The sequence below is a fragment of the Xiphophorus maculatus genome, chromosome 4 (assembly GCF_002775205.1).
Source record: "Xiphophorus maculatus strain JP 163 A chromosome 4, X_maculatus-5.0-male, whole genome shotgun sequence".
In the NCBI taxonomy this organism is placed as follows: Eukaryota; Metazoa; Chordata; class Actinopteri; order Cyprinodontiformes; family Poeciliidae; genus Xiphophorus; species Xiphophorus maculatus.
The window spans coordinates 7,066,148-7,093,013 of NC_036446.1; the positions used below are offsets into that span (position 1 = coordinate 7,066,148).

Genomic DNA, 26,866 nt, shown 5'->3' on the forward strand with positions numbered 1-26,866 from the left:
GCAATAGGAAATAAAGTCTTGAATGTATCCAGTAGAAACTTGTTGCAGATAAAGATTTTTTAAAATTCCTTTTAGCAAATCCTGTAGAACTGGGAAACTGGTCTCCATGATGTCCAGGACGATGCCAACATCATGATTTCATGGCAAGTTAGGAAAACTTTCAATGGGCAACCTGTACTGTTTTGTTGCTTCACATGTAAATTATTCTTCATTGCTTTCTTGACCATCACATAATAGTTTTATCACCACAGATATCACACAAGCTGAAGAATTTCCCTGTAAACATAGTGGGTTTCTGTGCTATTATCACCAGTTTCAGTCTTACTGTTAAATTAAAAAGATTTTTAATATTTTCTCAGTATGGAATGATGCAGGAGAGAAAGTGTTGTGTACTGCAGAGCAAGTTGTTTCGAGCAATAATTTTAATTGAAAAAAGAGCTATGTGCTTATGTTGTGAATGCAATAAGAAAGAATATGTACAAAATGTAACTTCTATGTGTTTTTCCTCATGACTCCATAACTCTCATCATAGGCTGAAAAAATGAATCTGAATTTAGTTAATTCTACTCATACTGAAGTCATTTCTACCTAAGCAATGCTTTGACACTGAAACTGAACTCAAACATTATTTTTGGTTCCAAAATGAATACAAGCATTAAAATATCATTCTAAAATGTAAACATCCATTGAGTCTTTTATTTGAAGTAAAGGAAAATCCAAAACTTAAGTATGTTAAAAGTGAGTAAATGTATGATTAGATGTGTATGAGTTTATAAATGAATTATACAGACTTGCGTTAAAAATTATGTGCCCAGGCAGCCGCAGGTACCTTTAATCCATATAGGAGAAATCTGGGTTGACAGAAAAGGGACATGACTATTGCAACAACATCCAGAGGGAAGGGGAGTGAGAGGGAAGGCTAAATGTGCTCATATTTACCCCTGAACACCAAACTCAAAATAATGCGCGCATGCAGCATGTCAGCAAGTCAGCATTATTAAGTCACAAAATTGTAGCACAGTATGTCATGGGTTCACAAAACCTATAAAAAAAAATCTTCAACTTTGCATTTATTTATGGTTATTTTCATCTTAAGCTGAATTAAAGATTTTTAATGTTCAATATAATCTATTTTTTCATCTCTAGAAAATTAAGATGTAGTAACCATGTTAGAAAAATGTAGAAATCTCATGTCAAACCCAGGCAATTGCATATGATGCCCATGCGAAGCCCATGCAATTACTTATCAAACTGTAAAATGGACTGACATTGTAGTGTGTCATAGCACCACTCAGCTCGCTTTAAAAGTAGAATTGTCATTGACATATCTTTACTCAAAAACACATTCATACACACTATGCAAGCCTTACGCCAAGAAGCTTTATTATGTTGTGGGGAAAGCCAGAAACAAACTCACAACCTTCTGGTTGCCTGACAACTCCTTTTTTTTCTTGAAATTTATCTCCACTGTGCAAAGGAGCATGCATGAGTTTTGGACAGACCATCTTTCTTCAATGACCTTTGATAAAACATTGTAAATGGCACAAGATGGGCTGCAAACATTTCTTCAAATTTGGACTCTTACTTTGTCCTGAGATTGCACTTTGTGTGCCAATACGTATTTTTCTCAAAATTGTTTTAATATTGTTATTAATAGTGCCATAGCTGCCTTATGTGTCTGACTTTATTAAATTTTTATCAGTAATAAAAAAAACAAGTGAGCTAGATTTCACAGTTTTAGGGTTTTCTCATGTGATTGACGTGGAAATTATATTATGTAACAATTTGTGTAACGTGTAGAAAGTGCTGCACTTGTAAAATTCACTTTACAATGTTTCATATGTACTAATAATAGAAACAGCTAATAAAACTTTTCATATTTTAGATATTTTTTTACTGTGTTTCACTTGTAAAAATTGTGACATGAAAAATGAAAAAGAAATGTGGGAAAACCATACAAAGGTGAAAGGTTATACACGTAAAAAAAATTTCCCATATTTTTGGTAACGAAGCTCCATGTGGAACAAGTTCAAGTTTAAATTTTTTGCTGTGCAGTAACAGGTGAAAAGGATTTTGAAAAACCTTTCACATATGAAATCACTTTACACAGTTAGTACACGTTTGTCACATGTTACATATTCCAGGTAATCTACCTGTGCTTTGTTTGAAGAAAACCAATTAATTTTATCACAACACCTAAGAAAACTTTAGGAAATTCATCCATTTTTTTATATACTTGTGAAACTTTTGAAAAGTTTTGGCTATAAATCATATTCCCAGCCCACACATATTGAATATACAGTGGAAATATTCAGAGTCAACTACTAACAAAAAGCAAAATGCTGCATTTATATGCAGCAAGTAAAACTGGTGGGACAGTACTCAGGGGAGGCCCATACAGAGGATTGCCGGATTCATTAGTTTTCAGAAAGCAGATGACTCACTGTGGTCTCCATGACCTCTTATTTGTTTTTCTCTTATTTATTCCCCACTTTGCGTCAGTGCTAAACTTAAACATGCAGCAAGGCGCCTGCTTATCTTTCCACAGCACAACGAGAGCAGCGCACATGGTACACAAAACATAAAGGGAATAAAGAAAGACGTGTAATTTACCTTTTCAAAATAAAAATGAGCACAACTTAATTTAACCAAAAAAATGTCAGAACATTGTTCAGCAATCACGTCTGCCTTTTCCCTGCAGCACTGAAACAAATGAACTGGCGAGAAATTGTGTTTTTAAGAGAAAATTATGGCTTCTGAGTGAGTGGTTCTTTATCTTTCAGAGTGTGTGCGACTGACTTTGTGTGTGTGAGTGTCTTGGGGGGAACAAATGTACCCCTCCCTCAGGCAAAGACTGCAGTTGAGGTTTGAGGCAGCTCCAGTATTTCCATATACACTCACAGATTCACAAAAATACTGTCGCACCTCAAGCTGGCTGTGCCGTGAATATCAATGCCTGCTCTCCTTTTGGACTTATGTTGTGAAAAACAGACAAGGAAAAATGTTCATGCATGACAACGCTGAACTTTGGAGTCTCCATCTTTCTAGTTTAATGGGATAATGAACTGACAGTATAAAGGAATTGTGCATGACACCTTACTGTTATTGCACAATGCATGACTTATGTCACTGATTGGCTTTTTCAGGGAACTATATTTTTTGAAGCAGCTTCAAGTGGTGTGTCTGTGACATTCCAACAAGTCACCTTGACAGTGGTATGAAAAATTTGGGTTATAAAACCTGAAATGGCATCCACTCAGGTGTGGAAAATTGGAGTTCCACTATGTAAATTCCCCGGGGTAAATAATTTTTTGCAATAGTCTGGAAATTGTTTTTGACACATTTAACATGTTCACACCTTACTCCAGTCTCCGTCTCAGGTAGGGCCGTGATTTTTAATGTGAAAATGTAGTTCATATCATGAAATAATAGAAAGATTAGAGTGATATATGTTTCCAGGATTTCAAGATTCCTATGGTATTTCTTCTTCATCTATGTGGCTTCTATTTGTATGTGCGCCTCCACTTGACAAAAGCCTTGAGTAATTCTGGCTACTCTTCTGTTGAAAAGAAGCGCAATCAGGAGATGTGTCCTGTGCGACCTCATCTAGGTGCTGAGGTTGGCACAGACAGGAAGAAGAACCTTGTCAACATTTTAGATTAGGTGTGCTTGCCTGTGTGTGCACAAATAGGCTGCATACACATGGGCATAACTAGACAGATCATGCAGTACCTGCATTTCTTTCTACTAGCACTAGGATGATACAGTTTTCGAGTCCTTCCCATATCGGCTCAGCAGGGCCAAAAGGCCGGAGTCCACCCTGACGACTCTGATGGCTCAAATTAGCATCCCTTCTTCAATTGTAAATGTGGTCGTTGACCGTCGGGCCAGAAGGTGGGAATGTGAATAGTCCATGTTGGGGGTGGGTATCTATGATACCTGCAGGAGATCAGGTCTCCTGTAGGTAGTGCTCTTCAGTTTAGTTTTGAAGCATACATGAAGTGTTTTTGGAGAGATGTGACCTTTTGCAGCTGATCCATGATGTTGTGCTGCATTATCCAGGTCATTTTGCCAAATGTACATAGAGTTTGCAAAACATACAATCTGTTTCAAGAAATGTGCAAAGGTTTTTCTAAAAGAAATTAGTAATGTTTCTCTTTGAAATAAAGCTATGTTATAGCTAGGTTATAATGATTTCATTGTGCTTGGGTGCGCCAGTAATGGCCTTATTTACGGAACAAAAGCGCCTGTTGAAAACAGCTAATACATTGGAACCTCAAACATTGTCCTGAGCCGTATGCAACGAAATTTCGTTCTTTATACACCCTGTGCATTGAAAATGACAACAAAGTCAGTCTAAGTCGAAGTCGAAGTCTAAGTCTATTGTGCAACTGTGAGATGCGTTGAGGCCATTACCAGGGTACTGATAAGGTAATGGCCCTATTTACAGAACAAAAGCACCTGCTAGAGAAAATCCTTCAGGCCAGTTGGACTATCGAAGCCGATATAGGTATACGTCAAAGTGGACTAACTCTAGCCATTCTAGTGCTAGGCAGTTCACAGTCTGCACAGCTGTGCAGGGAAACTATTTTCCAGAGAAAAGACAGAAGCAGAACATCAAAATCACAAAGCTAATAAACTGGCACTTAAGTTAAATTAGCTATGTGTTTCTGGGAAATTGTGGCCCTGATGGTTTTGCCAAGGGAAACCTGTTGTATTACGGGGGGGAAAAAAGCTCCATTATGTTTTTGAGGAGAACAAAGACGTGAACAAACAGGAAATAAATAAATATTGTGAACAAAGAAAGTCCCGTACCAGATGTTAATGTTCTTCTCCAAACACAATCGTCCCCAAAAGACTGGTTTTCTCTGACAAACATCAGGAGTGAAAGTCCCATACAGCTCACTGCCTGCCATCCATCAAAACATACTTCCCTATTGCAAAGTGACCAAGTAAGGTCCTCAGAAACATTTTCAGAAACACCTGCCACTGGAATGAATCCACTCAAAATCTCACACTTGTAAGCACCTGTACATTATTTGGTTGATTATTATCTTTCCTTTTTTTCAGAAAATTTGCCTCATAGATAAATAGATCATCAATTTATCTCCTTTAGAGGCTGCCTCATTGCTCTAATTAGAAAAGGTGGTGGAACAAACTGATCATTACTATTTAATTACATCTTTTTTGTACTCATTTACTTTAAACCTAGCAGAGGTCAGGCCTGCTTTGTGAATGCACCTCAGTGAGCAAGCATTTCTAATCCTCTGAAAATATCAGAAAAAAATAAAATAAAAAATTCTCACTTGCCAAATTCCACATACAGATTGAAGGTCAGGCCCAGGTGCAGATCAGCACTGCTGAGATGCGGAAGAATCTCTCAAGCACTCCAAAGGGCACTTCTAAGTATTCCAGACACTTGCAATAGGCCGTGTTTTCACATGTTTATAGCAAACTTGCCACACACAAATCAATAATTGATACATAAGAAGATCCACAGAAACGACAGTCATATCAGGCATGTTTATTGCTATCAGAATAAGCTAGACTTGTCTGGTATTGATGTTGCATTCCCATCTGCATTAATTAGAGCTTTCTGTGCACTGTGGAGATTAGAAGATACGAGTAGGCCACACGCTCCCCTGCATAAAAAAACAAACCCGCTCTGAAGAGTGGCACTGACTGCATCATTGTGTGATTGCTTGTGAGAAAAAGGACCAAAGATAAATAAATAAATAAAAATGTGCATGGCAGACAGATGGAGGGTTTGAAGAATCTGCAGAGCAAACATGTACAGTTGAAATTGTTGCTCCAACAATCTATTTCACGGTCTATGAAGAGCAGTGTGGCTTCAGCACCACGGACAGTGACAAACAGCAGCTCCAGGGTTTCAGCAGAATTAATTTCAAACTGCTGTATTTGACTCTGCTTTTGAAACTTTACAAAGAGAATTTGCACACACACACGCACACGCACCCCCGCACACACACACACACACACACACGCACACACACACACACACACACACACACACGCACACACACACACACACACACACACACACACACACGCACACACACACATACCTTAATCTCAATTAATTTAAATAAAATACACTATTAGGGGTTGCTACGTCGCAAAATGTGGAAACATTCACAAATAGCGTGCTACTTTTGCGACACACTCTAAATATCCCACGGATTTCACTTTGCACAAATGTTTGCATTGTAACGCTGCCTTCTGGGAGCCATGCACAGGCATCCTCCTCTTCCATTCGTCTGGACCAAACTCATGATGTAAATCAGCGAGGGGGCGTGGTCTGTTCATAAACTATGAACTGTTCTTACGGGACACAGTGGCACTCTGTGAGCGTGTGTGTGGGTTGGGAGAGGAAGGGGGTTGGGACGACCCGAAAATGGAAATTCGTTTTAAAGCACACGATGAAGTAAACACCACTAACTCCAAACGACGGGGCTTATAGGCTGCATTTAAAAAAAAAAAAAGAAAAGAAAAGGAAGAAAAGCAGCGAGACGAACCGGAGGAGGAGTGGGAAGAGAGGAAGATATAAAGAAAGGGAGGGGGGTGTGCACTGTGACACTGTGCAGTTGACTACATAGAGAGAGAGAGAGAGAGAGAGAGAGAGAGAGAGAGAGAGAGAGAGAGTAGCCCGCCGGCCCATTGAGGAAAGATGGCTACAGTCACTGCAAACGGAGTGCAGCAGGAGAATGGATTCAGCACCACGAACAGCGCCGGCAGGATGAACGGGCTTACCATCGGCCAGAACACCATTCCAATGAAGGACCACGACGCCATCAAGCTTTTCATCGGGCAGATTCCCAGAAACCTGGAGGAAAAAGACCTGAAACCCCTGTTTGAGGAATTCGGAAAGATATATGAACTCACTGTACTGAAAGACAGGTTTACGGGAATGCATAAAGGTTGGTTGCTTTGCCCTCCTTACTTTTACGATTCCTTGGAGAGATACAGCACACATAAGAGACAGAAAGTGCAAATACGTAGAGAGGCAGCCGTAGAAGAAATTAAAAATGCCCCGACTCAGTAGTGGAGCAGTCGGTTAGGAAAGTATATAGATATATGTTGTCTGTCCCACTTATATGTACAGATCTATATAGATGTGCTTGAGGGACAGACAACACGTGGAAAGTGGGAAGTGGAGTGTTAATTGTTACGGCGTCCAGCGAGTCCACGTGAATACTACAGCTGAAAACGCCTTTGTGTGTGTTTACATTGACTCTCATGTGCTGAAGCTCCTGGTGAGGCCAGTGAAGGGGGCGGGACAGTGGACGGGCAAGTACACGGGATGCTGCTATTTTGCAGCCGCATTTCTCTATAACTTCAGAAAAAAAAGGGCATTTGGTGCCCATTGTCAAATAGAAATAAATGCTTTCACGGGAGCGGAAAATGCAAACCATTATCAGGCAATCAGCCTCTGTGATTAAGGTGGTGCTGGCATGCAGCTCTGACCTTTTAGCGGGCTGATAGGCTGCCTTACTTTTCGGATGTCATTAACTGTGTGAAAATACTATTTACATGGCAGCTGTGTTGTAATGGTGCTCCGTGGGCGGCTATGCAGTCAGGAAGTACAATGCGTGATAATAGTGGAGGCTGAGATCCAGCGTGCATCGTCTTTTGGCTTGCTCCGTACAAATTCACACACCCTTTCAACCGGCCACTTTATTGTCCAAAACGATCGGGCTCCGCGCTCGCTCAGTAATTAGTCAGACAGGACACGGATCATCAGGGATCGATCAATGATCTAATGATATGCTTGTGATAAAAATAAATGGGAGCAAGCGGGTCGGGTGAAGAAAAAAACGTGGAAGTCATAAAATAACCGAAACAAAATCAGAACAAAAAAACCTTAAACTTAAAGAATAGTCCGAAGTTTGCTTAAGAATATGTACAGTATATTCATAAACTTTGAATCTCTTAAGTTTTTCTTAGATTTTGATTGAGCTCCGCAAACTAAAAGCAATGTATAATAATAATAATAATAATAATAATAATAATAATAATAATAATAATAATAATAATAATAATAATAATAATCTTTGTTAGTTTGGATCAGTTTGCATAATTTAAAATATCTACCCCACTTTAATATTCAGTTATGCCCTGCTGGATATAACTCTAATCTCTGTCACACACTTACACACATATGTTAATTGATCACTTTAAATATTAAAATATACATCTGAAGATATATAATGGAAATAAATTATGAGCTGAATATTGTTTCACAAGCTTGTAAATGTAAATGTAATAAGTGAGACAGGGGATGCAGTTCATGATCTCATTGCTTAACACAATTCAAAGCCCTTCGTGGGAGGAACGAGCGCGGTGTTAAGTCTTGCTGCTCAGTGTCTGCATCCCTCAAGACATCCATGCACCACCTGTTCCTCCAGCCATCAGGCGCTGTTGCTTGACCTGCCCCTCATCATCCCACTGTTTCGTTTCGGCACCCTGGACGATCGATTAAAACAATATTCCTAGTGTTCATGTTGTTTGCGGACATCCTCAACTGTCTCTGAATGTCAACAGTCCTGAGGATAGTCGCCACAGGAAGGGTCATCTTGTTCCAAAGCCAAACTGTGTGTACGTTCAAATCATCCTCCGCCAAGGCCACCCTGATGTATGTGTCATGCCTGCTCCATCCTGTGTGACATTCAAAAGTACTTGGGCAACATAAGCATGTGTTTTTAATAAGATGTCACCCATGCATTATAGGGATTATTTTTTGTTACTGGCCCTTCATCCAAACCACGTCCGAAACGCCTGCTGTGTCGATGTGTGATTCATCAAAACTGAAATGTAGCGGTACGACACTGAAAAAGAAGAACCAGGAATAGTTGATTCTTAACTTTTAAGCTTCATTTTTGATGAATCAACAGAAAGACAAAAAAAGAAGGAAAAGCTAAAGAAAGAGAAAGAAATTAATTACATAGAGGAAGCATGACAGTAAACAATTTATGAACCTGGCACAATGTTCAATTGAACTTATCTGAAAGAGCCTGAAAAAAGAAAAAAATACATTGGCTAAAAAACATAACATCCCACACTCATTTTATTTTCTCCCATTTGGATTATGGCTTCCCCAACATTATGAGCTCCCCTGGGTTTACTGAGTTCATTCAGCCAGCATAAATGCACCTAAGTGTCCCAGGCTTCTGGGAAGCATAACATAACATAACATAACATAACATAACATAACATAACATAACATAACATAACATAACATAACATAACATAACATAACATAACATTTTATCTTAACAGTGAATGGAAGATATAACTCTGTTTTAACATGTTCAAATAAAATTTTCACTTTCATTTCATAAAACTTTCATTTGAATCTCCAGTTTTCAATAATTCTTCAGATCTCTGTTGACATTCAGTTTTTGGTTAAAGTTTCACTAAAAACATTTTCCTTGTGAAAGAAGTTCTACATAAGTTTTATTAGAACCCATTCACTGTGTAAAATTCCTGTTTATTTTTTTTTTTTTTTTAGCAAAATGTGCCACAGCAAGACAACAAATTAACTCAGGATCAACTTTAAAAGATTATAAGAAAGTCTGACTGCTTGGAAGGAAAATCACAAAGAATCAGGAAAGCACAAAAGAAATTAGACAAAGTACTTTTTTCCAGATGAGATTCATTGTGAAATTAGATATGACTGTTTTGTTTCCTATATTGTTTCTAAATGCTTATTCTGAAGCTTCTGTTTGGCATTAAATTTCAGTCTCACTTATAGAAATGATATTCAGTACTTTTTGTTGGTTAATTTTGAAACCTGCCCATTTTCTGCCGCATGTTGTGTTGCTAATAGATTACTCATTTGTAAGACCCAACCACACACAAAAAAACCCTGTAAAATAGTCTTTAATTTTCCAATTTGATTTAATGACAAGTTTAATTTCAGTGTCTCATTTGTATAATGTGTTGTAGAAGATATTGGCATAATGTGCTAATGTCTAACATGCATATATTTGACTTCAGGGTAATAAAGTACTAAATTTAGATAATTGGTTTATTTTTGTGATCCCTTAAATTAAAAACTTCATAATGACTTTGCTCTCTGCATTCAGACACCTACCTTGAAATTGCAGCTTGTACTTAATAAAGCTTTGACTTTATTTCCAGTAAGTGATAGGTATGCCTGCAGGTGTCAGTTAGTAAACCGTTCCCAATGGGTGATTTGCGGTTCTACTTTTCTTCACTGCCCGGGTGCTGTGACACAAAACTGCACCATAATTATGGATTTAAGGCCAGATTGGAACATGCCATGTTTCCTTATGACTAATTCATGTGACTAGTACTGCAACAATCTGAACAGATGTTTTGTGCTCTGCAAATCCTTACTTCGTCTCTGTTGGGAAGCTCTGGGGAATTGTGCGAATATCTGGGGAATTCTACATTTCACGTCGTCCTGGACATTTGAGTAGAGATGACTAACAGTGCTTTTAGATTTATTTAAAAGATAGGCATGTCCTCTCCCGCAGTTGCTACACAGTTTCCTCTAATGTTGATTTGATAGTTTGCGTGCCTTTGGGGAGCCTTATGCAGTGCGTGGGATGACTTGGCACTATCGCCGTGTATGGTGCTCATCAGTGCGTGGTGCAGCCAGGTCGAGCTGTTTAACATCTATCATTTTGCTGAGCCATACATTATCATAATACTTAGTGTCAGTGCCAGAGTGCATGCATTGTTCAGACATGCTGAATGTTAGTGGGGGGCAAATCTTTTGCTTGAGTAGCATTATCTATCAATCCTTCTCTGATGCTGAGAGGGGGGACTAAGAGCTGTGCCACACAGCCAGGAGTAAGAGATACAAAGAGTTCTTAAATATCCTCATCCATTCTCCTCTCCTTGGTTGGTCTACGCAGTGTAATTGACTAAAAATAGCCAGTCAAACTGCTGGAAAGCAAGCATTTTGGGGATTGGGTTTTCAAAAGTAAACCACAGCAGAAAGGTGATTTGGAAACAAATATTTGAAAGTGTTTCTTCAGCTTTTTTTGCTTTGCTTTGAATTTGAGGAATAAATTCTAATTCAATAAATACAGCTGAGCCACAGCGCGATGCTTGTATTGGGCTTTCTCTACAACAGGGGCGTTGTAGACGAAGTGCTGGTAAATGACTGACAGACTGTGTAAGCTGAGTGACAGGTGGAGCTTAAGTCTACAGATGACCTCTTTGATCATTAGAAAGGAGGCTGTGAGGGAAGCAGACAACTAACGGCTGTGAACAGGCCGCTTCAAAAGTCGATAGATGGAAAAACGGAGAGATGGAGCGATGGCTGGTAATAGTGTGGCCGAGTCAGATGCGGGTAGTGCTGGATGAGTCCTAAAATATTTGTCTCTTTGCTTTTCACATGCAATAGCATCCACTTGTTTATTTTGTGTAATTTCTATAAGACAGTTTTAATGTTAATTTTTGTTCTGCAAAAAAAATAAATACATTAATTAGACATTGATAAATACTAAGGGAAAATAAATGACGTATTTTGCAAGAAGTTCCTGTTAGTAAACTGAGGTTTTCACCACATTTGTTAAGATGTTATTTCAATTAATAGATAAGGTTTTTTTCTTAAAACAAACAAACAAAATCACTTTTCATGCCTGTACTCACACAGTTGTACTCACACAGCTGTTAACACAAGCTTATTTCCATTTCAAAACAAGTTGTTCAAAAAGGCTTTATTGTCAGAAAAAAAGTTCTTAAAGTAATTACCCAAAATGTTTCTTGCAAGTGCAGAGACTAATTTCACCTTCCTTGCTTTTTCTTTGAACCAGTTCACAGGGTTTACTTTCCCATTTCCCTTACATACAATTGGTTGAACTTTTGTCCCTTGCTTAAATTATGGTGTGGTAAATTGTATTTGATTACCAAAGTACTATTTTCACCCCACTTAACCTGCTCATCACAGGAAGTTATGAGTCTGACTGCCAAACCACCACCAGAGCTTAGCCTTCATTTCAGAACCTCATCTATGAAATCCTCCTCTTGTATTTCTTTTCCCCAATTAATTCAGAAAACTTCTTTCTATAATCTTCGGTCAATGTTAGCTTAATTTGAGTTTTGAAAAGGTGGTTCAAACGTTTTTTAATGGTGTCAACTGAATATTAAAGAAAAGCAATTTGAAACGCCAATCTTTTAAAATTTTTATTACTTTAGGACCATGACGTGATTTTCTTTTTAAGTTCTGCATTGTATTCATGCATAGGCACAATAGTATGTAATAATTTGAAATTAGAAATGTGCTCCCAATTCAGTTAGTCATCTTCTAATTTTAAATTGACAGGCTAACCTGCTACCAGCTGTTATCTTCACTCAAAAATCATTGTTTCACTCATCCTTCTCTTCATGCTTCTCATCTGTTCAACATCTGGCTTTCTAAGTGACTGACTCCTCCAGGCTTCAGATGTCCCCTGAACCATCACTCCTCTGAATGCAAACCTTTCCCAAAGTCCTGGAGAGATTCCAGTTCTGTGAAGAAGCAGAGAAAATCATACAGCTGGTCAGGATTTTAAAAGCTGTGCTGCACAAGATGTCCAGTTCAATAAGACATGTAAACTGTGAAGAAAAACGGCCTCTTGAAGAAAAGTAACCCGTTTTCACTTTGGCGGGATTGCATCATGTTTTACTTCACTTGGTTTAAAAAAAAAAAAAGCAGAATCAGCAAAAGACAAACTAATACTGTTTCATGACACACACACACACAAAAAATAGGTTTAACATATTAACAAATTAACACTGAAGAATTTAAAAACTTCTTCTTTCAGAAATTTAATTCCAAAGGGAAGCAGATTAAATATATCAGTTATACGCAGTCAGATATTTTAGAAATTTATTTTAGACATGCATTTCTGTTAAATGTTCTGTTAGTCTTACAGCTGAAGAGACCAAAAATTTAGCTTCTCAAATAATTGCAATTTCAAATGAGACCAAAAGCAATTTATTAATACAGCAATTAAAGCTGCAGTACATAACCATATATATATATATTTGGAAATACACCGATCAGTCAATCATTTGTTGTATAGACAAATACATGAAAAAACTTTTTAAAATTATTTTTTATTGTTTTACAAGCTTTACGAGCTATGTTCATACATTTATGCAGTACAATCACTCAATACTTGGATTAACTGATTTTCAGGCTGTGTCTTGATTTCATTTTCTTAACTTAATTATGTTACTGTAATGTTAAAAGCAGAATCAGCCAGAACCCAAAACGCAGCCACAACAAGAGGATGTTTCACCAAAGGTTTTATTACAAAAATAATTGGTGTGGAAGGGTGTGGCCTCACTGGTGGAGTCAGGGATGGGGGATCCACAGAGGTCAGGAGTCCAGCCGGGGGCAGGTAGGGTAAATGGACAAGGGGAGATCTGGGGGGGCTCAGGGGACAAGCAGACGACAGGGACAAAATCCACCAACCAGAAGCTGAGTCTTGAAACGGTCCGGGGTCATGAGCGGGAGGGTCTCAGGCAATGAAAGTCCAGAACCCAGAAGGCAGAAGGCAGGGTCAGAGACAGGCAGGGTTCAGCAACAGGACTTTCAACAGCAGAAGGATTAGACAAAACTCTGTGGTCAAAAACAGGCAGGATCAGAAACCAGAAAACTCTTTGGAACATGGGACAACAAGGCTTGAAAGCTGTGACAGTGGCAACAGACGATCTCACACTGAGCTGGTGATGAGCAGCTGTTTAAATAGGAACCAGCTCAGTGCAGGTGAGGGCAATGAGCAATCAGCGCAGCCAAGGCAGAGCTGAAGGGCTGGAATCATAACAGTTGCAGCAGGTATGACTGCAACTCTCCTTTTTAGTCTAACTCTACTTTAGGTTTAGGTATTATTTTTGAGGCTAAATGACTCTGGGTTTGTTACACCCAACACATCTTTGTTTTTTTGTTTTTTTATTATTATTTTTTGTCAGATACATTGAGTCATTTCAATTTCAAACATTTTTTAAAATAATTTATTGTTTAATCAAACCCATTCTGGTAAAAATATGAAGAAAAGCCAAATGAGGTTCAACACAGCACAATACAGACAAATTAGCAAATTAGATCATTCAAGCATTCTACCCAATTATAATCAGCAGAGCTACAATATAGTAAGATTTTTTATTGATATCACAGAGAAAATGGGTCAAACCAAAAAAAAAAGATGTTAATCTCTTATGTGCGACGTGTGTCAGTGTTTGCTACCAAAAAAGTTTCAGAATTATGTAAAAGCAAAATGAGATGAGTGTTACCTTTAGCTTACAAACCTCATGAGTCTCTTGTGGGACTTGTCCCTCTGGACATTCTCGGTTCATGCTCAACAGTTTTGTAATGTCACACAAAGGATGATAAGTGTTTCCCCAGGCTCCCAAACTTTTCTGCTCTGCTGTGTGCCGAGCTGGTTCGTCAGTGTCATTTAGGTGATTTTTCCTCTTGAGTAACTGCGTAGTTGTGGAGGTGGGTGAAGGTTGTGAAACGCAGGTCCCTTGGCCAGGTGCCAGAGTGTGCTGCTGACGTTTTGGGGATGATGCTTGCTAGGCATGCAGAGTATCATCTGAATGTGTGAGTGTGTGAGCTTGCAGGCGTGTAGGGGTGTGTTTGTGTGTAGTCCCCCATGGGAATCCTTGGCAGTAGGTGTGACATATAGTAATGGGAAATTATGCTGCTCAGTGCAAAACCTCTTCTGAACAGGGTCACCCATTGTCAGCTCTGCCAAGCACATAACAGAGCAACAACTCAACCTTTAATGAATGCTGTCACATTTTTGTCAGAGACGTATTTGCCATAAACTATGTATTTACATTCTGCCTCCTGAATTTTCCGACTTCAAAGAACAGCCCCCGGAGATGTGTGGGGGTACAGTTTCAGCTCATCACCGTGCATACTGATTTGTGGCTCAGTAACTGTGATAGTAATCATTTATCAAAAGGCAGTGGGTGTAATTTCTTTCACAAATGGGAAAGAGGAAAAAATCTTCCAGTCGAGGCTGACTAAGCATTTTCATCACCTCTTTGGTTTAAATTAAACAAACTTCAAGGTTTTACAGCTGTGTGTCACACTTTACACTTAGTTTTGCTTGGTCTCCTTTACATGAGACTGACACAAGCACTTTTCCATTCATCAGAAGATATGCTGATGAATCTTGTTAATGCATGCATTAACAAGATTCAATCTGATGGAGTTGCTACGTAAAAAAAGAAAATCTTATTTTTGAAGCAGTATGTTAGTTTCTCTGAGGGTGTGGAGCTATTAGCTTTAGAGAGCCACATTCCTCTAGATGGGATATATATGAATTCCAATGACTTGTAAAACTACAGTGAGGCTTTTATATTGGCCTAGTGAGGAAAAGAATGCATTTTTAAATTTCTCTTTTTGGCAGGTTATACTTTTTTTCAAGATGCTTAAGCTTTCAAGGAACAGTGAAGTTTGGCTCACTTCATTAATTTGAGCTGGCTTGTTTTGGAGTTTTGCAATTAAAATTAAATATCAGCAGTTCCCTTTTGTGTAAATACTGAATTGGAATCAGACTAAAGTGCATACTGTTTTTTTCTCAGGTATTCTACTTGTGTTTCATGGTACTAAATAGGACTGGATTGAGACTCTTCTAGCATGATAACATTGAGTAAAATTGCATACTAGTAGATGTGTTTTCATTGTATTTACCAGAGGCGTCATTGAAAAGTTTTGCATGGGGAGCCAAACTGAATAACGTTCTGATGTTTTAGTATCTATGCTGTTATAATTGCACTTTGAAATTTAGGTCTCAATAACAGAGCCTCTTAAGGATCTTTATAGCTCTTATTTTTAAGTACCTCTGCTCCAAGTATTTCTGAATTGCTTATGGAGCAGAATGTTATACTTTTCCCTGGTTTGCTCTGTATGGTGCAATGCAAGTATAACAAATGTGATTGAAAGTATTTAAAAAAGAGCCAAAATTGTATATCTTGTACATAAAGGAAAGGTGTATAAACCTTCCCTCATCCAAGTGACTGCACAGCAACAGGTCGGGAAGGGGCAACGCTGTGTGTTAGTAGCTTGATTGAGCTGCATTGTGCTGCAGTCTAAGTTCAAATTTCTTGATGTTTGATACAGGTTTGCACAAGCAGTTAACAGAGAGTATTTCTCAAATATCTCCTGAATGAGTAGAGACAAACAGATCAATGTGGAAACTGTTTTTTCACAACCTGATGAGACTCATTAGTCTCATCACAATTTTCTACCGCTGGTTGCTTCTATATCTCAATATAGCAGAGAGAGGTCTGCTGTTGACTTTAACATGAGAAAAATACTTCACTGAAGTTAAAAACATTTTTGAAAACGTACCCTCTGCTACGTACAGCTTGAGAAAACCGTGATCACACCAGGATTTCTATTTATTTATTTTTTGCATTTTATTAAAAGCACTTTAATAAGAATGATGAATGTGGTTTTGAAGCTTTAACCTTTTAATTGTTTAGCATAGCTTGATAGAAACATGTGGGTGATGCCTTGCACTAAATAATTATAATCCTCCAAATATCATATTGGTAAACATCTGAATTCCAACTATTATTATTTAATTCTTTTAAATCTAATCAAATTTCTCCTCTCTTTCCACGCCCGCTCAGGATGTGCCTTTCTAACATACTGTGCCAGAGAGTCAGCACTGAAGGCCCAAAGCGCCCTCCATGAACAGAAGACGCTGCCAGGGGTAAGTACCCCCAATCTGCCCTCCGTCACAGGCTAAAACTGACTACTTTTAAAGTCTACAGTCACATAAAAATAATTTCACTCTCCGAGGCTCATAAATGGCTCACAGGGACACAGTAGATATTAAGATCCACATTTAAACACAGGTGCACAGATATAAAAACAGATGAACAGACTCAATCATTTCTGTTTTCACTGCCTCTATTTCTTGTGCATTCAAGCACAAATTAGCTCTCACACACTATGATAGACACACATACCCAGGCAAACTATAATACTGAGTGGCCTATCTCACCTTGCAGTGTCTTATTACACTAATCACTCCGCCAGAGATATTTGATAAGCGCTCCTTCATAACAGGCCGTGCTGCCCTTCCCTTGTCCTATTGCAATATGGCTGCTGCTGACACTAATTGCCTTGAGGAATCCTGTTTCTATTATCACATATAATCAAACAGTAAGTATAAACAATCATTTTTACCATGCATATCTCCATCTGGTGTTTTTTGTTTTAATACCTGCCCTTGTTTTTCTTATGTTTTTTTTTTTTTTTCCTTCACTGGCCTGTGGCAACAGGTAACTTTTTCAATTAAAGTAATGGCTTCTTAAAATGACATAAGTAAAACATACTCTGTAGTAGGTTCTTTAGCCCACCCAGAAGGGGGTCCTCAATCTGGAATGAATATGAGGCTCTGCTGTCTATCTGTCCTCAATGTATTGGAGGAGGTTTCATTTCTCACATGGGGGGAATTATCAAGGCATGATTGAATTACTGCCTGAAGGAGCCTAAGAAGGAGAACTTTCTCTTGTGACCGGACTTCTCATCAGGCACCTCTGCCTCTCCTTTCCTTTTGCTGCCAGGATAACTTCCCCGGTTGGGGCTTTAGTCACAGCCTGAGGACATCCTTCTGCGTCTCCAGGGGAAGGGGGGAGCTGCAGTTAGGCAGAGTGAGACGCGAGATAGGTAACTAACGAGGAAGACGTTATGCACATAGGTTGGTTCATAAATGTAAGCAGAGGTGGCTGATGCATTTGTGCATGTGTTTGGCAAATTAGTTGATTTCACTTTGCTGCATGTCATAAATACTTCACTGAGTGTTAGACACACTGGTACACAGCAGAGTAGGTATCCCCGGGAGACGAAGCTTCCTGGCTCCTTACTGCCTCCCGCAGATTCATAATGAGATGATTGCCATGATGGTCCTTGCTGTGCCTGTCTTTATTGCCCTCATGGAGGGACATTCTTGTTTGTCTTCTATCTAGAAAGAGGTTAATGGCATGTTCTGTGGGGTTTGAGTAAACATTTCCCCTGTACAGCTCGCAGCAAGGGGTCAGTCCTGCAATCTCAGGCTGAGCACAGCCCGCATACAGACGACTAATAAAGATGTTCTGTCTTTGTGTGTGGGTGTGATTCTGAAACATGGAGAGAATGAGACACAGGAAGGAAGGGAGAGGAAAGCAGGGGGAGCTGAAGAAAGGCAGAGACAGACAAAGACTGGGAGAGGTGACACTTCTGGACAAGCCTCATTGTCACTGTCATGGCCTAATGGTTTGAGATGCTCAGTCACATAATACTGCCATTTTGGCGGCTTCTCCACCCAGTGTTGCAGACATGATTGTGTAGCCCACTTGTGGCAGTGTGATTGTCAGGTTACCAAATGCACATTTTATTCCAATGTGACGTGTGGCATTTAAAGAAAAGTTTGACTTTTTCTTAAGAGAAAAAATGATTCAAAAATAACAGACACTTTGCCAAAAGTACTGTTTTTACACAAGTGATTGCAAAATGTGTGTGCAGTTGGAGTGTCATTGTTTATCTAAACGTGTCAGTCACTAAGCAATGTTGGTTAGAAATTTTGTTGTGTTTTTAAGTATTTGTGGGAGAAGTTGAAACCAGTAATATGCTGCTGGACTAGAAATTTTAGGTTTGAGTTAAAGTTTTATCCAGATCACTATGCACACTATAGTGTTATCAAGACGGATAACCACTGCATTTCAATAATTTATTTCCACAACATATGTGAATCTCATTTGTGTAACTTCAAAACACCAACATTGAAATGTTAAATTCTAGCTACAATTCAAAGCTGCAAAATGAAATTCCACAGCACAGAGATAGTTTTCAGATAATTGAGAGGACCTTTTCTAGAACACATTCCTCACAGACAAGAAACAAAACTGTATCTTTGATAACATTGGTGTAAAGCAAATGACTGGGCATTATCTTCATCAGAAAGCACAAGTCACACAGTGTTCCTTTGTTGGACGAACAACTAGAACATTTCCTCAGTGAACTCAGTTTTTTCTATTTCCATTTTGGTTGCTATGTAAATTTTATTTCATCCACAGTTCAAAAACATACTTGTGTAGTTAGACCACCAAAGTGTTGGCTAGTGGTAGGATTTCTATTACAACTTCTGCAACAGTTTTCTTTAAAGTCCTCTAATTAACTTCAGCCTAGTGGTGAAGACGGTGTGCCCAAATTAATAAGCTAGTACATTTCTCAGAGAGAGAAACAATAAGATGGAAATTTAGTGGTGACTATAAGCATTAAGACACATTAAGGCTGCTTTTTGTGTTTAATATTTTGACTGTTACTACAATGAGATTATTTGATACTTTACATTTTTAGCTATTTTGTTTATCAAAGTAATTAGTTATTTAGACTCAACAACTCAAATGATCCTAATACATTTTTCACAGTTTTTGTTGCAAATCAGATATTTTTTCAAGGGGAGTCAAGATACATCATGTGTACAGTCTGTCTATGTAATGAATTTCTAACTATAATGTAACATAATCCATGAAAGCAACAACAAACATAATGCTCTGTAGAAAGTAAAATATAACAGAACTCAGCCTGATCCAAGAAAATGAAAACACAAAGTTGAGATATTGAGTGTTTTTCATGAATTGTGGGACCAACTATTGGCTAAAAACAAAGGATACTTCACACAGCTCCAAAATGTGATTACGCAAGGGCCATTTTTGACTGAACACATAACAAAGTCAAGCCCAAGAAAAAGAACAAGATGTACTTTTTCCAAGATGGGAAAAAAAGTTTTGTTTTATGTAGTCCCAAAATGAAGAGCATGGCAGGAGAGTCTCTTTTTTTATAAATAGTAATAAAGGAGATGTTCAAGCTGAGCAACAGTTTTGTATATATATATATATATATATATATATATATATATATATATATATATATATATATATATATATATATATATATATATATATATATACAGTATATATACATATATACTGTATATATATATGCAGTGTCTGGTATATTGTTTCTAGTCCTAAAACTCTGAGCTATTGTTGGAAAAGTGACAAGTCTGAGTGCTAAAAACTGCAAGTCTCATATTTCATGGCAATCATCTACATCAACATTCTATATGTAGCCGACAGCAAGAGACTCTCAAATCAAGTGCTCTGTTGTTAATGAAGAACATTACATTGCTCATTTCTGAAAAGAAATTTATCCAGTGATGTATTTTAAGTGGTTGTAGTAGTGCTGGTGGCATGGTAGCTATCTACTTACGCCACATTTCATCTGTTGCAAAAACTGTGAAAGACTAAAGATTGCTAATGAATTGAACTGCAGGAGTAAAATAGAAAATGCTACAGTTTCAATTGTCTTACTATAAAATGAAACATTGGAAATGCGGCTCCTCTCGACGTGAAGGAGCAGCGGCTCTACTCTGAGTCCCTCCCGGATGACTGAGCTTCTCACCCTATCTATAAGGGAGAGCCCAGACACTCTTTTCATAAATTGGAAAACCTCCGTAGTTTTCTCCTGTAGCAAGAGGGAGTGAGAAACTCTGACCAGTTTCTCACTTCCTGCTGAACAGACAAATGTCCACTGCATGGTGTTGCCACTACTATGTCTCATGGTTGAGACATAGTAGGATGAGGATGGTGTGTTCAGGGTGTTGATGCACAGTGTTTTCTGCCACATAGAATTTTCCATGCAGTCAAAAAGTGTTCAGTTTTTATCATCATCTGAAAGGATTGCAGAGCCTGCTCTAATGTGCCTGTCAAAAGATTCTTCCACAATAGATGTGGATCTCGCCAGCTCCAAAGTGTTGGGCTTCAGTAGTCAAGGATTTTTTTTATTTTTTTTTTGAGTCAAAAACCATTTGATATCATATTTCGACCTCATTGAGAGATGTTCTTACAACATTTTTAAACACTGTTTTGCACTTGAGTTGCTTGCAGGGATTCTTTGTCTGTCTGTTGTGGTTGGAGAAAGCGTTACGTTTGTTTGATCCATTGCCCATCAGGAGCACAATGAGCTCTTTATATCAGATCTTTCTGCTACGGTTTGCACAGTTAATATAATTAAAAATTAAAACTCTTGTTTCCAGCATATTCTCAAACTCTCTACAACATACTCACATTGATGGGACAGATAAGGATGTCATTTCTCAGGCACTGATTGACATGTTGAGTATTTACATCCATATTTAGAGATCATTTGAGCAAATCATTACCATTGCTTTATTACGAGACAATTGTGCACCCATGTCAGTTGTTGATCAAAGAAAAAAAAATCTGATGACCAGCTGCTTTTCTTTGATAGCCCATAAACTTTATTGCGGTGCTATTTTCTTGTTTGTAATGCCATCTGGCAATAAAGAGTGGAAGAAAGTAAAAATAATATTTGCAATTGCAGCTGCATAATGTTATTTACAACCATTTGCCAAATAGCCTCCCAACATGGCACTATTGGAGCTACAGATCTTCAAATGAATTCTCATCTCTCCTTTCAGGGCCGCGCTGCTTACTCCCTCACAGGCCAATTAGTTCTTTGTGTTTGCATGTAACAGGCATGCTAATTGGGTGCTACAGTGGCCCAAAAGCCGATTAAACATTTCTCGAAAAAAGCAAATAAATTAATAAATAAAACATTCAGCCTCTCTTTGTCTCTCATTCACTTCACTGTGTTTGTCTTTCTAACCTTCCTCCTTGCTCTTCCTCTGCCTCACCATATCCCCACGGATGGTAGCGCTCGTCTTCTATTCTTGCCATTTACATAAAGGTGTCTGTTGATGGATCCACATTCTTGGTTTCTGAGGACGAGTACTGGCAGTGCCTCACCCCAGTATTGATGAAGAGGCACTTGAGTGCAGCTGTGCTAAAGATAAGCAGCAAAAAACTTACAAAATCTTTTTTTCTGAAGTGTGTCTCTTCAGTCTTGAAAGGGTAACCTTGACAGCTCGAGTTTTGACCAAAGTGCTTGACAAAATGCTTTGCTTTCAAACATTTGTTTCTTTTCTGTCTCAGCTTTAAAAGCGCAGAAAATGACTTCAGTGTATGCTCCCCAAAAAGTGGGACGGGGTAAGATTGTGCAATACGAGTATTATGTATCACTGAGCGCAAGCCATGGGGGCCATAGATCAGTGCATCCGTGTTGTTGACTTTCTCTCCCTTCATCACACCGCAAACATAGACTGTGTGTTTGCCTCGGTGCACATTGAAAATAAAAGACCAGCATTTTCACTTGTATTATTTCAAATCTAGACTGGCTCAGTTGGGAAGGAGAGTGACTATAACTGAGAAAACAAACAAACAAAGAAAAAACCAAGCAAAACAAAACAAAATTTAAGCTTTTGCACCTTTATTCAAACAGCATTTTTACAATACAAAACTTTACAGTGCTTCAAAGAGAGTTTTTGTGAAAGCAAGTTAGAGCCGTTGTTACTAAAACTGTAGAAAACTTTACTTGGAAGGAGAATTAGATTATAGATCTCAAACTTTCTAAATTTCAATGAGTAACGCTCAATCCATCATATAAAAATATATAACAAATTGCACAAAGGAAGGAGTCACTTTTTAAAAGGAGACCAAAATGTAATTTTTATTTCTCCACAAGGGACAGGGAGTCATGTGAGAGCTGATAGAAAAATGTGTGGAGCTAATTACAGGGGACTACTGGAAGAAAAACGGTTTGAAGCCGCAAAAGGCTTGTATAAGAATGGTCCAGTCAAAGTCCAGGCTTAAATTAAATTGAGAATAACAACACTTGATTGATGCTCTCTAGCCAAACTAACTGAGCCTATGCTATTTTACTAAGAATCATTGGACGAGCTTCAGTCTCTATATATGCACCGGTGGTACAAATAAATTCCCCAAAAATATACAGATGCAATTGCAATGAAAAGTGAAACTGACTATAGCTACAAGAAAAAATAATTTAACAGTTTATTTATAATATTTATAGGTAAAAGAAAATAAAAGCCATTAATTGTATTCTTTTCACAGCCTGCTTGTTCTGATTTATCACATAAAAACTTGCAGTTATAAGTCTAAAAACTGATAAGGTCTTAGGAGTACTTTACACTGTATTTAGTGTGACAATACTGGCTTTTATAGTCTGACATCCAAACCTTTTAAATACAAATTATGATCTGAATATTTTTTTTTTCTTTGTTGCAGATTCATGTTATTAGAGAACATTGTAACAACACCAAATAGGTCCACTCATAGACATATTTGATAGACTTTGTCCTTGATGGAGGTTTGTAAAACCTCAGTTCTCCTTAGTCATTGCCACCATGAGAGAAAAGTGAAAAGGTGTCTGTGCGTTGGACGCTGCACCTCCTTCAAGGCTGCTCTGCTCTACTCATCCGCCAATTACGTCTATATCATTTTCTTTCAGCCGCTCGCTTTAGAAAAGAAATTAAAAAGGGCCATTGTTTTTCTTATCCCCTGTGGGCTGAGAGCTTTCACTATGCTACCGGCTTGTGCTTGGCCATCCTGCTGATTAGAGAGTGAATGGAATCACGATTGAGGGATGCACTCAGCATTGTCTTCCTTTATTTGGCTGGTGGCTCTTAATTTCATACAAAAATTAATTTTCCCACATCTGATTTGATTTCTCAGCCCTCCATAAAGCATAGTGTTGAGCCTGGGAGGCAAGGTGGCTGGACATCACAGAACTCCTGTCTGTTTTACTGCTGAATGTGGAGGAAGCGCAAACGTAGATGGTTGTTTTAACCAGCCCATAAAGATTGTAGGCCAGAGATGCTGGACCGATGAGAAAGAGAAGTAATGCTTTTTAAAGACTGTGGGGACTCAGACTTTTGTTGTTCAGAGAATGACAAAAACTTGGGCTATTTTTGCCTCTTGATCTTGAATGTCTTTTTATCAGAGGTTTTTGGAGGGATAGTTTTTTATGAAGTAAAACCCAAGAAAAGAGAAAGAGTTGTTAACAATTTGTGTCAGTGATACTGATAACGTACCGAAATATTTTCTTTACAATGAAGAACTCAAATGATGAGGAGGACAGATAAAATGTCAGAAATCGTCTGCTCATTAGTATTCTTTCAACACCTTGCTTTAGTGTCCCCGTAAATAAATAATTTATATTTTGTTATGTAATGACAAAAAAGATTTTCATGACGTGTTTTTCTGACAGACCAACACAAAGCAGTTTGCAATGTAATTTAATTTTAGGTCTAGGATTTGATTGGGCAACATAAATGTGTTTTAATCAAAGCCAGTATATTGCTGTCCTGTTACACATAGCATTTTGTGTGCAGATAAAAATGTTGGATTTTGTTCTAATCTGACAAAAATATTTTCTTCCTAATTTTAGCGAGGTTCCCAATAGGGATTATAGCCAATTATGAATCTGATTACTATTTTGATTCTTTCAACAATGTCTTTTTCATGAATCTTTCATGAATGACAGACTATAGTAGCACTAATTGTCAACAGCTATCAATGTCTGTAGTTCTTCCTGGGTTCCTTAGATATTTTAGTTTCTTCTTGGACTAATGCTCTCTTAGCCCAGGTGGTCAGTCAGCTCATGTTAGTTAGCTCATGTTTTGTGTCCTAAATGTGCTTTAAACTTCTCCACAACTTTATTGGTGGTAGTCTGCTGTGTTCTTCAGCCTTCAATATGCTGTTTGTGCACTAATGGTTGCGCACAAACCCTTTGAAAACTTTCACAGAACAGCTGTATTCAGCTATTAACTACATAGGTGATTTTACTATGGAGATGTAGAGAGTTGCAATACATATTTTCATAAAACTTTTCAGACTGTAATCTGTAAAAAATTTTGAAAATAATTTTTGCTTTCCTTTCAGTTCAGAATTGCAGGATTTTTTTTTTTTTGGGGGGGGGGGGGGGTATTCCCCCGAAAAAAATGCAATGGATGAATACTTTTGTAAGGCACTGTTTAAAAAAAAAAGTAACCTCAAGAAATAATTCTGGAAAGCAAAAGAGTTTTCTTTTAATGAGTGGATTTTCTCAAAAAATGTGTTGAAGGCTGAGCAGTTCTTTCACACCCCCCACCTCTGTTCAACATGTTCACTATCTCTCCCAGTGGCTGACAGGTGGAGTCGGACTCTGCCGTGCATGCTCTCCTGCACTAATTTATCCACTTCTTTGGCTGTAATGAGGCAGAACTGGTAAATGTGGGGACAGCATTGTTAACATTGCTGCTTCACTGGGAAAGAGGAGAAGGCTGATAAATAGTGGAGAAGGATGGAAATGAGGCCCTTGTGCTGTCACACCTTCAGAAATGATGCTCTGAGACTTTTACTCAGGCTGAACTGCTGTCTCATAGTGAAGCTGCTTGCTGAAAGAGAACGACATTTCCTCAAGCAATTAGGCATCAAAGTTTTTCGCTGCATCAAAACTGGTTGTTTGGCTGCAACAGTGAGAAAGAATAAAAACAACAAAAAAATGAATATTTGATTTTTTTTTCTGCTGAAACTGATAAAAAATAGTATAAATAGAGTTAATTAGCTCATATTTCCCTTAGAGTAAGATGATCAAGGACAGAGAGGAGTTCTGGAGTTAGTGAGAAGATGTCTCAGTCTAGTTTCACAGCATCAGAAACAAGTGTTGACAAGGCTCTGTAGTGGTAGCTCAACTGTAACCCAGCTCACTTCAGTTTTCTTCCAAATTCCTCTTCTTTTCCAATTTATTTCCTTCCCTTTACCTTTGCAGTGGAGGAAAGAGATAAACGGATGATGCATCCATAGATAGTTGGACCGTGAGAGCAGAAACATTCCTGCATAATTACCACTCAAGCATCAACCGGACAAACTTCTCCATCAGCGTGTCCAAAGGATTAACTGCACTTCGGTCCTCTTATCTCCCCTCATTTCATTTAAGAAAGAAAATGACCTTGCGCTTGTTTACATGCTGATTAAAGACGGGAGGAAAGGGAGGAGACAGAAAGTCAAACAGCAATCAGAGGAGTTTGTTAAGCAGAAGTATTTTTGGATGCAGGCTCTCAGTGGAAACAGTGAATTAGAGCCAGACTGTGTCACGGTAAAATCACCCCCACCCCTCCCCTTTATGTAGCAACTAACGAACGATGGGTAGGCTGGCAGAAAGAGGAAGGTGTGTGTGTTTGCACGTGTTTCTGAATGTGGCATGTGATGAAAAAAATGCTTAGTGTGTGGGTGGTTCTATTGGTTAGTCTGCCTGTTTCATTGCTCTCAGAATAGCTCCTGCTCCTGGACTCCTGTGAGTCAGTGCATCTACAGTATGATGCTATCTGTGTGTAATGGGCATAGGAGAGCTTTTTAACTCACATCTTGCAGGAAACAATTTGAATTTTAAACCTATAAAGTGAAACGTATTTGTACAAAAACACTCTTGGATCTTTAAGACGAAACTTTTCTCCTTACTTGCTTTGTTTCTCATGTCTACCTGTCACTGCAAAGAGATGGAACTGTAAACTATCCTAAACAAGTAGCACCAAAGTGGATTGTGTCTCTAACCTCAAAGCAGCGCTCCTCGTGAGGTATCTTTTTAACTGCTTGACTCCAGAGATCCTCTCTGTCTCATCTTTTGGCACCAAAAAGCTATGGCTTCTAGCATTTCATGCAACTTTGCCTTAAAGAAATACAGAGAACCCATGAAGTCTTAGCTTGTGAAATTTAATGCAACTTGTGATGAAGGAACGTGAGCTACTAGTTTCATGCATGCTTTTGCAGGGAATCCGGTAGAGCTTCAGAGCCTGTTTCTAATTTAGAATGAAAATTTAGAAATTTGAAAGGAGAAACGGAGTACTTTGTATGTCCTTCAGCTAAAATAATGTGCTGACAATGCAATTAAAAATAACCCACACCTTTAACAATGGAAGACATGGAAATATGAAAATTTGAAATGGATATCTGAATTGGC

The 26,866-nt window shown here is 38.3% G+C and overlaps 1 protein-coding gene across 6 annotated transcripts in view; it reads left to right on the forward strand.

Annotated features, from left to right (window-relative positions):
- The first annotated feature begins 6,390 nt into the window (after window positions 1-6,390).
- The window catches only part of LOC102228085 (CUGBP Elav-like family member 4), a 163,101-nt gene continuing 142,625 nt past the window's right edge, over window positions 6,391-26,866 (forward strand). For 4 of the 6 annotated variants that reach the window (XR_002752648.1, XM_023332570.1, XM_023332571.1 and 1 more), the window contains exons 1-2: window positions 6,392-6,938; window positions 16,630-16,712. Coding sequence is in view for 5 of the 6 variants with exons in the window: in XM_023332570.1 (XP_023188338.1) it covers window positions 6,689-6,938; window positions 16,630-16,712 (333 nt within the window). In the remaining variant the exon portion in view is untranslated. Of the gene's footprint in view, window positions 6,939-16,629; window positions 16,713-26,866 lie in introns of all 6 variants that reach the window. The other 2 variants (XM_023332573.1, XM_023332575.1) reach the window with 1 other exon arrangement.